Genomic DNA, 15558 nt, shown 5'->3' with positions numbered 1-15558 from the left:
GAATATATAGAAATATCAACCATCATGCCTAACACCTGGAAGACAAAAGATACTAATTAATGGTGAATTACAATCAAATATAATTTTCCAGATATACAATTACCTTACTATAAAAGAAAAAACACTTATGCAAACATTATTAAAAAAACAAATATATGAATAAGTGAAACCCCATGATTGATCTAATACTAAATATAAAATAAGATAATAATGATGATTTAATATGACAACAAAAGTGATTACAGTTTTAATGGAGACATTCTCTCTAAACTCATCCAAAAAATGGCTAAATATCGAAATGTTGCGTACACCGAAAAAAAAAAAATTCTTGCTAAAACTCAAACAAAACACATGAATAAGCAAACAAACAAATCAGTGTTACGTTAATAATCATTTTTCCCCAATTAAAGGGAGTGAAGATGAAGGAATATAGTAGAATGAGTAAAAGAAGAATAAAAGTGAAACCTGCTCCTGGAGGGTTCAAGCCAGTGAGATCAGAATCAACCTGGTTGAGATTAGTGAAAGGGGTCGCAAAAGATTGGGAAGAAGAGTTGATTCTCCTTCACCTAGATTAGCTTCTCCATTTTCTATTTCTTCCATCTCCACTTGCTCTTCCAACAATTAAATAATCAAAATTATATAGACTTCTTTTGTGCTTCTTTTATACTCCCGCGAGAGAGCATTGAGAAAGAGTGGAGGCCGATGAAAAGGCGGAATGGATGTAGTGGACGTAGACGGGTGAGAGTAGGAGAAGAACACGGAGCGTGAAGGAAGAGGGTTCAAGATGTGTCAAAATTTATGAGCATTTTTTTTTGGAGTCAAAATATAAAAGAAAAAATGAAGTGGATGTAACCAGTGAAAACTACTCCTTCCGAAGTGGATGTAACTGGTCCTTTTCAACTACTCCTCTTTCAATTCAAAAGAGTTGCTCGATTTATTTCAAATATTTTTTAAATTTATTTCTCTCTCATAATTTTAATAGACACTCCCCTTCTTAGCAATTCATTTTCAAAAATAAACCATCTCTTTTAATTCAAAACCGCTCCTCCATTTATTTTAAATATTTTTAAAAAGAAGGAAATGACGTAATACCCAAAATAATAAAATAAAACAAAACTAAATATTAATTTAGGATAAAATAGGAAGAAATTTGAGAGCAGTTAAAGAGGGAATCCCTTTATATATAGGTATAGAGGTATAGATTATTATTAATAATAAAAATATTAATATTACTATTATATTTATCATCATAATTATTTTTTTCATTTATTATGATCATAATTATTATTATTATTATTATTATTATTATTATTTCAAATTATTAAATTAATATTTCCATTTATATATATATATATATATTAATATAAAATAAAATTATTAGTATTACTATTATCATAAATTTTTAATACTAGAAAATTATTAATATTGTTATTATAATTATTTTAATATTATTATTATTATGATGATAATTAATATTTTTATTTTATTTTTATTATAATTATTTTAATATTATTATTATTATGATAATTAATATTTTTATTACATAAAAAATTAAATTAATATTTTATTTTATTATAATATAAAATAAAATTATTACTATTATTTTTATAATTCTTTTATTAAAATTAATGAAATTATTATTATTATCATAATTATTTTTTATTATTAACATTAATATTATTAACCTTATTAATATTAATATTATTATTAATACTATCATTATTACCTTAATTAATATTGTTATTACTAAAATACCTATTGTGGAGAGTTACTCACGAATATTGATGACGCCAAATTGATATTGATTGACGAATGTTTAGGTAATTTTTGTAATATAATAATAAATAAATTATATAATAATAATAATTATTATAAATATAATAATATTATATACATTTAATATAAAATTATTTTTTAATTATAATTTTTAAATTTATAAATATTTAAATTATTTATTTCTTTTACAAATTTTAGATATATTCATAATTTTAGATGTAAATTATTTTTCGTGAAGTAACTCGTTTTTCTTTTTCAAAATTAATTATTCAATAATATTATAAATAATTTACATAATTTTAATTCATCAAAATCTTCACAAATATACTTAATAATTGATTATTCTATTTTTTAAAAGATAATGGTAAATTTTAAACTTATATTTTACACATTTAAAAAAAAAACCAAAACACTCTGACCGTCCCATCACTCACAAACTTCAATAATTTTTTTTACAAATTCTACGATACCCGAATTCAAAAATACTCCCTTTATTCACACTTTCCTTTCAAATCTTAATACATTTACTTCTTTAAATCCTCACACAAATCTAAATACACAGGGAAAAAAAAAATCTTGTTTTGACTTTAGATTCATTGGTTTCTTGGTCATCCAAAATTCAGAACAAGCCAACACCGCAATGTTAAGCATTTTAATCTAAGGTGTTAAGAAGCACGTGGATAACTGTCCTCAAGAAAATGTGTGGACTGATAATGATTTTCACCTTCTCTTGACATAAATTTCTATGAAGATCCTAGAAAAAGAAGCTGTAGTCTACAGTGAAACGAGATTGAGAGTGAGTTGATACTTTTGTCCTGTAAAACCTATAGGTGCAAGATATCATTTTAGGCTGTAATTTCAGTTGAAGCTATGAGTCTCCAAATTGTACAGGCCTCTTCTTTATACCTCTTTACTGTAAATAGTAAAACTTAGAAGATTGTTCAAATTTCTGATAATCAGTACACAAAATTAAGATGTAAGAAGAAAAAAATTCAGAACCATCATTTCCTAAGAAAATAGTAGCATTTGAAGAAACTTAATGAGTGTTGGTTTATTGAGAATTGAGCATTGATTTTTAATGTTTAAAACATGACAACATCAAGTTACACTACACACCCGTATCGACCACATTAAATGAGACTCTGAAGTTTGAAAGAATTGTCGTCCATATGATTTTGTACATTTATTGAAGATCTTTTTATTGGAATCTGAAGGCGCATCCAAAAGAGAGAACCCTGGATGCACGTTGGGTAGTTGACATGTTTTTACATTGCTATGGCCATTCCAAATGATTCTTTGCATGGAAACACCAGTTTTGCCTCGGCATAAGGTCAAACCAATCACTATCTTCACTATGGCCAGGTTAACTAGGATATGGGCACTCTTGTAATTCTGGTTGGGTCTAGAATTCCACCATGAGTTAGCCACTGTGGGTAGCATTCTGTACCTCTTGATCATGCTCCTCTGTCTCACTGCACAATTTGGCAGTCTATCTCTTATGGTCATTAATTCACCACAAACACCGTTATCTCTCTCCTTCCCCTCCATCTTTATCTTTACACAAACTCATATTCATTTATCCCTTCATATATATTCACCATCACCACTCATATCCCCTTCATACTTATTACAACACCAAAACTCCACAATGGGAGACACCAAACTACCTCAAGTACTCTTGCTACTCCTCACCTTAATTCTTGCAGCTAAATTTACGCAAGGTCATAGTCATGTCACTCTCTTCTACATCAGTTTTTCATTCCTTATCAGTGTCATAACTGGTTTTTACTTTCCACCATGCTTTCTACTATATTCTCTATAGTTTTATTCTGCTTCTTCTAATTATACTTAAAATTCCCCACTTCGATTCTATTTCATTGTGGAGCATCTTCTACCAATAGTTTTCTTCAGTTGCTAGGTGCTGGCTAGGCTACCATTCTTTTGTGTTTTGTATTCAACTTCGAAGAGTACTAAGCAATCCAGGGTGGCTCAGTTTGTTTATGTCGATGAACTTTATTGCCACTAGTTTCTAGAGAATGTACCTTTTGTGTATCCTAAATTTGTCACTTTTGATGCAGGAATTAAAACAGAAGAATTGTTATCTCAATCCTCTCTACCCCAAAGAGAGCCAAGTTTGGAGGTGAGGCAAACATGGATTACCATTTTGAATTTCTTGTTGATTTCCCATTTGCACCTAAATTTATGCATTGAATATGAGGAATCTTAGGATGGCAATGGGGCATGGAAAATGAGGAATTCAAGGAGACTGATGATTGGATCCACAGCACCAACTTGTACGTATAATGAGTGTAGAGGTTGTAAGTATAAATGCAGAGCTGAGCAAGTGCCTGTAGAGGGAAATGACCCAATTAATAGCCCATACCACTACAGATGTGTTTGCCATAGATGATATATATGATGGTCAATAATGAACACGATGTTACTTGTAGTGGACATGAGTTTTTCTCCTGTAAGTCATTGCTAAGAGAACTTTCCTTATTACTTCCACAATCCTCCTTCCAATGCTAAGACTTGTGAGTGCCTGTGCTGAAAGGTGCAAAAATTTTGCATTTGCTATCTTGTCATTCAATTACTAATGAGAAGCTTATTTGCTTTCACTCTGCTATTTTTACTATTCCCTGAGTTATGGCTTGTGAGTGATTCTCTATATTAACCTGCCATTTTTGTTCCAACTACTGTTTAATTGATTTTTCAGCCAAAGTCATCGTACCAGTATTAGAATCGTTGACGTGTCTCAATTGCCTTATTGTGCATTTAATGAATCACATTTAATTTCACGCGTGCACATCCTTTCTTGCCCCCAGAATTTGTGTTTTGGAGGGAAAGGAGAAAAACTTTTAAGTGTTCGGTGCAGTCCACCTAATTGAGAATCATGTTACAATCTATGTTGTGTGTTTGGACAAGTGTTAATATAATTATTTTTGTTAAAATTAATTTCGGGATGATTTGGTTTATCTTTAATATTTGTATTTTAAAAACAAAAGCAGGTTAAAAGTGAAATTTGGTAAATCAGGACAAAAAAAAGTTACCTAAAATTGTTTCAATTCAAAATTAGTTTTCTACCTACAATCTTTAATCCGAAACTAAATATGTGATTTGTGTTTAAATATTTTTACTTTAGAAGCAAGTTAACAGTAAAACTTGGTGTAAGACTTTTTATCAACCTCAAGCTACCCAATTTTTTTCAACTCAAAATCAATTTTGGTTCAAATCAAATTTTTAAAGTGAAACTAAAACTTAAGGTAAAACATTTTATCTAATGCAAAAAGGTACCTACATTGTTTCAATTCAAAATCAGTTCTGGATTACTTTAACATGATTACGAGAAATTCAACGAGAAACCAAACATCCACGGAAAAGTAAATAATTGTAACTGATAAAAAAAACTAAATGTTTTCTGATTCTGACATGTAACTACTCAAAATTAAAATGTTCATGGACATGACATGTAACAAGCACTAGCATGGTTAAGTATTTGTTATGGGAGAACCATGTTTCCTAGCTTATTTATGGCATGCCATTTAGTTTCCTGTGTAATCTTCTCACAGCTAGCATTTGTAAAGCACTTAAAATGCTCAAGGAAATGCCTATGTAACAAGAACAAGAACAAACATATATAGTTTAGTATTTGGTATGTTAAGAAGCATTGAAGCCAAAATTTGTTGACCACAAGTGACAATTAGAAAACCGTATGTGTAGCCAATTTCAGATTCTAAAGATAGAAAAGGGAGTGAGGCATCGCTGCAAGTTGGCACATGAAAGTGGTCCCAAATATTAAGCATAAGCGACCAAGAACTCACATGGGTAATTTGTTTGAACTCAATTCAATTTCACAAAGTGGCAAAACTAAATTTGAAAAGAGATGAACATGCATATACGCAGGGAGGTCCCATATACTGCGTAAAGCAAGCTAGCCCCTGCACACGTAATATGTTGTCATGTGCTTGGCTTCATCTTAGCAGTTAGTTATACAGAATCACAGGTACTTTGACAATCTTCATAATCAGTGTATTCAATCTAATCATTTCACTGCACATTCCAGACATAGATGCACACGCCTTTTAGTCATTGCAGATATGCTTAAACAAATTGTGCAAATAAAATTGCTACGGCTTTTCCTTTCTCATTATGGTAATAATCAATATTTCTCAGTGTCAGCATTTGACTATATAGCAGGTAATTTGAAGAACTTAGGTACAATTGTTAAGTATGTAGAATAGGATGGAATGTAATAAATGAATTTTTGTTACATGTTTGGTGTATTCTAAAAAAGGAAAATAAAACATAAGACTACAATGATCATACATTTTTATTTCACTGACTAGATAAACTAAAGAAAACACAACATAAGACAAATTTACTCTTTAAGAAAAAAAGCAAAATGGATTAATCTTTTACTAGGAAGTTTAAGTGCAAATTCGGATGCTCTGGGTAAACAATGTGAATGCTAACTGAGAGAAGGAAAAGAACAGTGAATTAGGTGATAGAATTGGATAAGGGATCCTTATCAGCATCTGAAATATGGAAACCATAGCCACGTAAGTTCTACTCATCAGCAAAGTGTGAATCGGTGCAGAATGAAGATGTATGCAAGACAATAATAAAATTTCCATGTACATGTTTGGTGAAATGTTATGCCAGCTACAGTTATAAAACCTCAAATGGTGTCTTGTCACCTAGAAGTAGAATATGCTGAGATTGCCATGTCATTGGAAGACACAAGGACAAGATCCCTCCTATTATTTACACCTGATAGAAGAAGGGTGTTAGCATTTTGGCTCTATATTATTTGTCTCTAGCTACTTCCATCACGAGGACGAGAATGGTGGTTATGTGCAAGGGACAATCCAAAAGGAATGGAATTACTGACTCGGCATGCTGATTAATCTATATGTCAATGAATGGCTTAGTAGCTTAAGTTTCTTATGGACCAAGTAAGGTTTCAAATTGTTTTTCACGTTGGAATTGCAATTGCTGTACGTAGCAATACTCTGTGTTTTTATTTGTAATGATCACATATATATACAAAGTGAGTTCATCCATAACTTTTCAGTATCTTAAATTTTGGAAAGTAACTATTTCATGATATTCATATCAATGTTTCATAACTAATCTTATTCAAGTGTAGTGACTCAGTATTAGAAAACTGCTCAATTAGTTTGGTAAGGTGATAGGTTGAAACCAATGCAATTGAATTTAAATTAACAATGATAGTAAAACTAAGGTTGAAATATTTTTTATATCAACAAGAAAAGAATATATAAATGGAATATATTTAAGGGATATTTCAACCCTTATATAAGAGAACATACACCTTACTAAAAAAACATCTAATTATGAGCAAACCTGCTCTTTCCTAGCTTACCTCATTTCTTTTGAACTCGTCCAAAAGTTTTTGTCCTCGCACTTTTAACTACTTTTGTTTTTAATATATCTCATACACATCAATGGTTTAAGACACCAATCAGAGTAAGAAAAACATGTTATGCATATCTTTGATATGACCCATGACCAAACTTTCAACCGCTCCATCATGAAGATTTCTATGTGGTCTATGCATTCGTTTTTAAAGATCTTCTTGTTCATTTGTTTCCACATTTCGCCTATTACTACTATACACACCTCCAAATCTGATTGACGGTTTCGCTTTCCTTAATCAATATGAAACATACAATTGTAAATCTACTCCACAATTGCTAAAGCATCCTACAAATTACTAAATGTACTCTTCAGTTCCACAATGGGAAGCCTTACACCATTTTATTCACCACCATATATGCAATCTTTCTAGGCGCCTCAAGGATTAATTACACTTAGTAGAAGAAGCTAATAATAGCCAAGCAAAATTACTAACTTTATACAAATTTAGGGACTTTTGTTGAATATGATCTTCAGGATCTTACGTAGTGATGCACGTGGCAATGAGGTCCGGATTTGTGCCATCCTCAGACGGAAACAAAAACATGATGCATGTTGGTGCATAATGGTGGTGAAGCACATACGTGTCGTGGTTGAAGTGGACAAGTTCAACCTTGTTGGTTTAACCTTTCAATAAACTACGAACCAACGGGAAAGCAGGGCCTTCTGTCATAGTGCATGGACCATGCCAAGGAGAAAATAGTCCAGAAAAGCAATGTAGACACCTTGTTTGTCTTTGTATGGCTTTGCATATGATGAAGTTGACTTCAATGGAATCCATAGGAAAACCTTTAAAACATTGAATATCCATAGGAGATCCAACAAAATTTTACATGGAGTAGATTGGCATGTGGAGGTCAGAATTTTTTTTTATTTTTTTTTATGAATTGCTAGCAGGGGTTCTTCCCCTAAAAAATTAGCAAATTTTCCTTTTATCTTCTTTAATTTTTCTCAATACTCAATGAAAACATGTTTCTGTGGTATACATTGTACAACTTGAATGTGTTTCCATCAAGTGTATTTTTGAGAAGGAAAAAGGTAACAAACAAAATAAGGAGTGAAAAAAGTTAGTATTTGGTGGGAATAATGAACTCAAAGATTAGTAAGCACTTGAGAAAAGATGAGGTCCAAACCATGTCCTAATCCTTCATAAGGCTATAGACCTAATTAATACGAGGGTAAGAAACATTAAAAGTGTAGCATACGAAGATTTGAAGGATTGATCTACAAAAGAAAATGCATGTTTAGAAGAATGAGAAGTGAACATTCTTTTTACAAGGTTAACATGCAAGTACGTGTCACTCTTTACATCGCGTAGAAAAAAGTGTCTTGTGTGCAAGAGACAAATTTTAATGGAAGGCACGTCATTATGCAAGAGCAATGATTGGGGAAAACTAGTCTAACCAAGGTGACATGGCTAAAAACTTAGGAAAAGAGGTGCGAATGTAATCATTATAGAAAAAGGTAACTAAATTCAATGGGTAAGATGGATTTTAATTTAGTAGACTTACTGGTTGGCTTCGAATTAAGATTCTCTCTACAAATACCATGCAGAATTCATTTCTTACAGATTGGACAGCTTAATTTAGACCATCTTTTTACATTAATCCAAAAAATAAAAGAGAGTTTAGGGCAAGAAATATGTTCTTTAATGTTTTTACCTAAATTTGAAATGACCGTAGAATGCATGTTAATATATTAGATTATCGTTTTAATCGATTAGAATCATTTAGAACCATGAGTAGTTATGATATTTCTACTTTAATATGTTAAAACGAGATTATTTTAAACTCTGGTGAAGCTTTTAACTTTTCTGTTTTAATACGTTATAATAGTGAATTAATCGATTAATTTCATGAGTAAATAAAATTAATAAATTAAGATGTAATTTAAAACTTATATAACTCTCTTTTTATTCTTCATTTTACAAGAAATTAAAAACTCCTGAGTTTCAGAAAACGTTTTTATTATTGAGATAATTATATTGAACCTAAAAAACATTTCTTCGAGCTTTCTTTTTGTGATTACAAGATCAAAACCATTTGTGATTACAAGATAAAACCATGTTCTGAAGAGAAACATTATTCTTCACCTGGTTAAATCTTTTCCTGTTGTGCTTAATCTGTTCCTAGTGACATTATTTTACTTTTCCGTATCTGTTTTTGTGTTTTGTGGCTATTTCTAGATAGGTTTTCCATATTCAGTGTAGTAATATGGTGTTAATAGGTAAGAGAACCAATCTTGTAGGGTTTAAGATTTGATTTCTTATGTAGTTTTACTTTCATTGTATTTTTTATGTGTTTGTAAAACTATTTTTATTGTTCTAGTTATTGGATGTATCTTTTAGATGGTGAACCAATATAAAATTGAGTATGTCCCTCTCTTTTTGTCCTCTTCTTTCTATCAATCATGAAAATTGTTCTTATTCTTATATTTTGTAAAATCTTTACCAACAACTCAAATATGGAAATTAATTCATCTAATAAAGGTTTCATTCTAGTTTTTAGAAAATTTGAGATAGTTAAATTCATCGCACCCTCTTGAACTCAGCTCTTTTAATCCAACAATCTCATATTTATCCAATCTTGAGATAAAACCCTCACTCATAACTTCTTCAAAACACACATGGAAAATATTTTCCAAAAGAATGAGGAAACCTTCTAGCATACAATAGCTAGCTTACAATAATGATAGTTGGAGGTGAATCAGTGAATCCAAAAGCAATTGCAGGAGTGACCATAGGCTAAGTTTGATATAAACTTGGAGTTCATGGAAGAACAACGTCAAACAGAGTTACAAGCTCATTAATCATAGTTACAAGTTTTGCACAATCAAATTGATATACTTGCTTGGGACTAAGAGATACATAAGACCAAGGACAACTCACGAAGATACAATGCGTAAAGAGGGTTGCTAAGTCTCAACCCCGTTAGGATTGTCCAATGATAAAATCATATCAAGGGTGTAGGGAAACAAATAAATAAAGTCTGATCTTGGAAGAAAATAATCAAGGCACGAACACTCCAACATCACACCAACAGCTATACACAAAGGAACAACATCGAGATTTAAACTCTCAATCATGGTGATGGCTCCTTGTCATAAACGAGGAAACACAATATGAGCAGCAATAACCTTTCAAAGTTGTTCCAAGATCCCGTTGCATGATTTTGATTGAAAAAAGTCTTAATGGTTTCAATCTTTTCACCTTGGAAATCATGAACGTCATGCTTCCCCATAGATAGAAGTATGATTGTTCCTCTAACATAGGTTTACATTTAAAGGCATACATGACTATAGAAAAATTATCCTCCAATGGCCTGTCAGTGCATTTAAAAATTTCGAAACTACCCCCAAAGGACCAACTTTGCAATGGTATTACTCCTTGTTGAGAAATTTGATAGACTATTTTCGGACATTCTGTGCAAGATTCTCAACTCGATTTATGGACAATAAACCAATGGTGGAAAACTCGATTGCCTTCAATGGTGTCACACAAGGAGAGGCTGAACCACTTTGACAATATATGGCTCCCTTTGCAAAAACATCTCTAAATATTCCCAACCTCCACTAGGTAGTGTCACTACATGTGATCCTAATCAGACTTTGACTAGGTTTGTTCCTTGATAGTCTCTTTTCCAACCCATTAGGAAACATGGACAAGCTACGCAGCCGGATAACAAAATACAAAAGCATACAAGAGAACACATAGATAAGGAAGAGATTGATGAAGAGTACTTTATTAAGTCAATAGACAATCTAATACCCATCAGGCAATCTCATGATATGAGTGTCTATGTGTTTTGATGCTAACAAACACTATAAGATGTATTGTGGTAAAACAAAGCTCTCTCATTAGAGAAGATAATCAAGACTAACTGTCTTTAAACGCATCAAACGATACAATAGAAAAGACTATTATGCTCACAATAGAAGACCATCAAACGATTTTGTCATGGTCTTAACATATGAGAAAATGACTAAGAGCTTAAAAATATAACATCTAAAGAAAAGCCGCATCAAACGGTATCAAAAAATGCATCAAACGATATTGAGGAAATATGTCAAACGATACCAATGGAGTGGATCAGACGAAGCAGTATAGAAGATCTTATTAGACAATCCTAGTACTCACGAACTTATTTGAAGATCACGTTAGATTAACTCCTTTGATAACACAAGGCAGATGATATCGAAACACTTGTTTACAAGTCATCAGACGAACCTGAAGATTGCACATTCAGATGATACAAGCATTTTCAACTCATCAAACAAACCACTACGTTAGGGAAGTGTCAATACTTAAATATTTACATTATTGGAATGTTTTATGAAACTGCATTTATGTTTCCACATCTTATTTGACATTTCTAAATCATAGAAAACATTATTTTCAAATATGATTTTAGAAAATTTTCATATTTGAGAACGTAACATAAAGAACTTGAAAAATCTCAAATACATTGTGCTTAAATATTTTGTGAATGAAAACGTTTTCCATATTGGTTTTAAATGTTTTCAAATGCAGTTGTGCAAATATAATTACATTTAAGATTGTATTGGAAAGTTTTTGTATGAACAATATTCTACTGTACAGATTTCAAAAAATAGAGCATGAATTATTTCCATATCAAAAGATTTTTCAAAATATGATTAATAGATTAATATCCATGTTAAAATTAATTGCGTTTCAATGTTCTTAATCAATGTTAACTTGGAAAGTTTTTGAACACAAAATTAACTGTGAAATAACTTAGAATAGAAAGTTTATATACTCAACATATATTCAAGGATATTTTTTCAGGGATACCCAAGATTTAAATTATAAATTATATTGTCTTGAAATAGGAGGAAAATAAGTTCAAGAGGGAGTGAATTAACTTAAAATATTTTCACAACAACTTTTTTAATTCAAATTCAATGACCAATTTTTAACAAATTATTTTGGAAAATAACAGATTAAATTTTAAGCAAGATACACAATTAGAAAGATTTAAATTTGTTTAATAAAAAATCCATTTACCAAAATTAATTTCAACAAATTATTTTGCAGATTAACTAATTAATTTTGTAATTGTTCCTACCAGTTGACCTGAAACGCCTTCGTGCGCCTACGTCACTCTCACGTCCAAAATCTCTGCGTTTGCACGCGCCTTCCCTGTGATGAATGCCTGAAAACACAAAGACAAAGGGCGCCCTAGAGGCCGTTTGCACTCCGACGCTCAAGTCAGTCTTAGGGCTAGAAAACACCAAAATTGTATAACTGTCACTGTGTGTGTGTTAAGCGACGCAAGTGAATAGCGTACCTTGCTATGTTTGTTGCTTTCTTTTTTATAGACTGAAACCAGACTTTCCTCTTTACCCAAAATGGGCTTTCTGATGGGGTGGACCCAACACTGTTGTTACCCTACTCTTAGGATAACCTAGCGCATGGGTTCCCTAACTGGAGTGCAACCTCTGACGGGTGACCACCTGGGTGCCTCCTCGTGCACTTGATCTCTGGGATCACCCGCCTTTGGGAGTGCCCTAGCTGTTCACGTGCCATGCATGCAGCTCATCCCTGGAATGCGACCCTCAAAGGTCATATCTTTCTAGTGGCTTTATACTTGTGTTACGCCTAAACGCGTCATCCACTCTACATGCATGGACTCTCATGACCTAGACTTCTCCCTTACTGATAACTGGTGTGTGGTCTGGGATCCACCTCTCGTGGCCCAGCTGTGCTGTTCGGGTCCTGACGTCCGACCTCTCCACACTGTCTAGTGGCACGTCGGTACGTCCTGGTGACCGATGACTGACCACTTTTTGGTTCCTTGGCGCCATGCCTCGCGGGATACTGGCCCACACCACTCGTGGGACCCTCATTCTGTGGCACCAATATTACCCGTGGTCAACGACGCCCGAGGACTAGTCGGTACAGTAATAAAGAAATATTATTAAAAAAATTTAAACCTATTAAACTAGAAACAACTAATTGAAAAATTTAAAACCTTTTTCAATATACAAAATAACAAGCTCAATCAAATATAACAACAATACAGGAAAATAATTTTACAATTTTTATGGAAAATACAAATTTCAAAAAAATAATCAAGGCTTTAACACTTGTTTATGTTAAATGAGCGGTTATTGACCTGGATGCATCCAACTTTAATATTGGTGTTCCGTCCGGCTGACCGGGATCGTCTTTGTGCGTGGCCTGTCCTCGCGAGCTAGGGCACCTTCGTCTTGCTCCGTCTGTGAATACCTGAAAGAAGTGAACAAAGGGGCGCCCTCGCGGCCGTTTGCACTCCGACGATCAAGTCAGCTAGCGAGAAACATCAAAGTGACACACCCTTGGGAGGTGGTCGAAGAAACTGTGCTAAGTCACTAAAATCTGAGAGCTAGAATGGTGTTGCCCTAATTGCCTTGTGCCCACAGTGAGTGCGCCGCAAAGACAACTAGGGTTTTTCTCCTCTGTGTAACTGTGTTAATCTAGGTTAAAAACTCGGTCCCTTTTCAAATGCCCCAAGGTCCCTTTTTATACACCTCTAATCTTTAAAGCGCGTTAAAGCGCATTGAAAGCGTATAAAAACATTCCTTGGAACATTCGAATCTTAACTGAATTAACGCGTACCTTGGCAAACTTTCACCAAAACCTTTAATGAGCACGTGTGCCTTGCCACGCGTCCCTTTGACTTGATCATTTATTCAATGTGGAGGGTCCCACAGCGCCGTCACCCAACTTAGGGTTATTCTATCGTGTGGGCCCTCTGGCTCGTGGGTTGATGTTCTGGGTGCCAACTCATGTGCCTCAATCACTGGTTACTTGCCCTGGGGTATATCTACCCTTCTCTCGTACCATGCACGTGGTTCTCCCCTGGTTGTGGCCCTCTCACGGGTCGTATCTGTTCCAGGGTCTCCCAGTAGTGGCATGGATACTTCATGACTTAGGGCATCCCCTTCTGGTGCTAGACTTGCGGCCTTGAAGCCGCCTTTCTCTTCTCCTTACTACTGTTCTGGACAGTCGAGGCCCGAAGCCTCTCCGGCGACGCCTCTCTCCCTCGGGCGATGCTTCTCTTTGGGCGACGCCTCACTTTGGGCGACGCCTTACTTGGGCGACGCCTCCTATTGGCGATGACTCGAGCGGTCGACCTGCTAACTTCTCTTCCTTGGGTCCCTCGAAGGGCCCCCATCATGCGTTGACTCTGACCTTCGGTCAACGCCCGATGACGGGACGGTACACAAGCTCCCCAGTCTTGAGCTGAAACTAGTTTCAGCGAAAAGACTAAGGCTAAGGCCTCGCCCCGTTGTCCATGCGATATCTTGACGACGTGTCACTCCCTGATTGGTTGACGTGACATTTTCTGCACCGTCGGCACTACGTACCCTCGAGGACTCTGACGATGTGATATTCTCTGAGCAAGAAAAGTGACTCTCCAGGTCATGCCTTGATCTTATGACATGTGGCTCAATCGCACGGCCCCCGTTTGGCGTCTTTTGGCACCTCAACTGTAATGTTTGGGTCTTTGAAATCCCGTACTTGCACTCATCGTTCCCATATCAGTTCATATTTCCTTATAAAGAGTTCTTCTTGGAAAGAGTTCTTCTTGCGTTCTTTTATCGTCGACTTCTCCCTTCTGTGTTACTGTCGAATCCTTCTTCTTTGATCATTTAGGTCCTTTATTGACATCTTGTCTCAACATGTCTTCTAACCCTTCTTCCGCCAGAGTTAGCCCTAAGGATCTCTACGCGTGGGCTTCGCGCGAACTCCTTGATGAGTGCTCGAGCACCTATGATCACCGCGCCTTCGCGAAGAGGCACGACAATGATATCACCGTGCTTCCCTGCACCCTAGGGGAGCCGGTATGCGGAGACGAGCGGGCCAACGATGGGGTCCCCTTTTTCTACTTTTACAAGGTGGTCTTTAAGCGCGTCGGCGTGCGCCTTCCTTTTTCTAGGTTCGAGAGTGAGCTGCTAACAGAGATGAACGCTGCCCCAGCCCAACTGTATCCTAACAGTTGGGCCTTCGTTAAAGCCTTTGACATTCTGTTTGGTTTCCTAGGATGTGCACCTTCTGTAGACATCTTCCTTCACTTCTTTGAGGTGAAGAGGTAGAGAAATAACCTCTGGGTGACTCTCAACAACGTTCCCGGTAGGATTCTTTTGACCCCTTTCCAGCAAACCTTCTCAGGGTGGAAAGGCAGGTTCTTCAAGGTGTGCTGTTCCGACCTTGTGCCCTCTGCTCTGGACGGCTTTCCATTGTATTGGACGAAGGACGCCAGGGCCTTGAAATCTGAGCCTCTTAAGAAGTTGTTCCCGAGGGATCAGGAGGCTTGCCAGATCCTGGCGGGTGCTGGAGGC

General features: G+C 34.9%; 1 protein-coding gene across 1 annotated transcript; it reads left to right on the top strand.

The window, feature by feature from the left end:
• Nucleotides 1–3306: 3306 nt before the first annotated feature.
• Nucleotides 3307–4394, top strand: LOC137826841 (EPIDERMAL PATTERNING FACTOR-like protein 9). Its single transcript, XM_090294303.1, has 3 exons — nucleotides 3307–3497; nucleotides 3855–3916; nucleotides 4004–4394. Exons 1-3 carry the CDS (start codon nucleotides 3425–3427, stop codon nucleotides 4184–4186), a joined length of 318 nt encoding a protein of 105 aa, XP_090150429.1. The 5' UTR covers nucleotides 3307–3424; the 3' UTR covers nucleotides 4187–4394.
• The last annotated feature ends 11164 nt before the right edge of the window (nucleotides 4395–15558 follow it).

The sequence above is a fragment of the Phaseolus vulgaris genome, chromosome 8 (genome assembly GCF_051622355.1).
Source record: "Phaseolus vulgaris cultivar YP4 chromosome 8, ASM5162235v1, whole genome shotgun sequence".
NCBI lineage: Eukaryota > Viridiplantae > Streptophyta > Magnoliopsida > Fabales > Fabaceae > Phaseolus > Phaseolus vulgaris.
Note: the sequence above shows the minus strand (reverse complement) of the source record. Positions and strands in the feature narration are given on the sequence as shown.

Bases quoted from the DNA above. Each gene is read 5' to 3' on its own strand.
- LOC137826841 (XM_090294303.1), top strand. From the start codon at position 3,425: ATGGGAGACACCAAACTACCTCAAGTACTCTTGCTACTCCTCACCTTA. The intron at 3,498-3,854 runs GTCATAGTCATG...CTTTTGATGCAG, and splicing joins TGCAGCTAAATTTACGCAAG to GAATTAAAACAGAAGAATTG. The intron at 3,917-4,003 runs GTGAGGCAAACA...GAGGAATCTTAG, and splicing joins AAAGAGAGCCAAGTTTGGAG to GATGGCAATGGGGCATGGAA.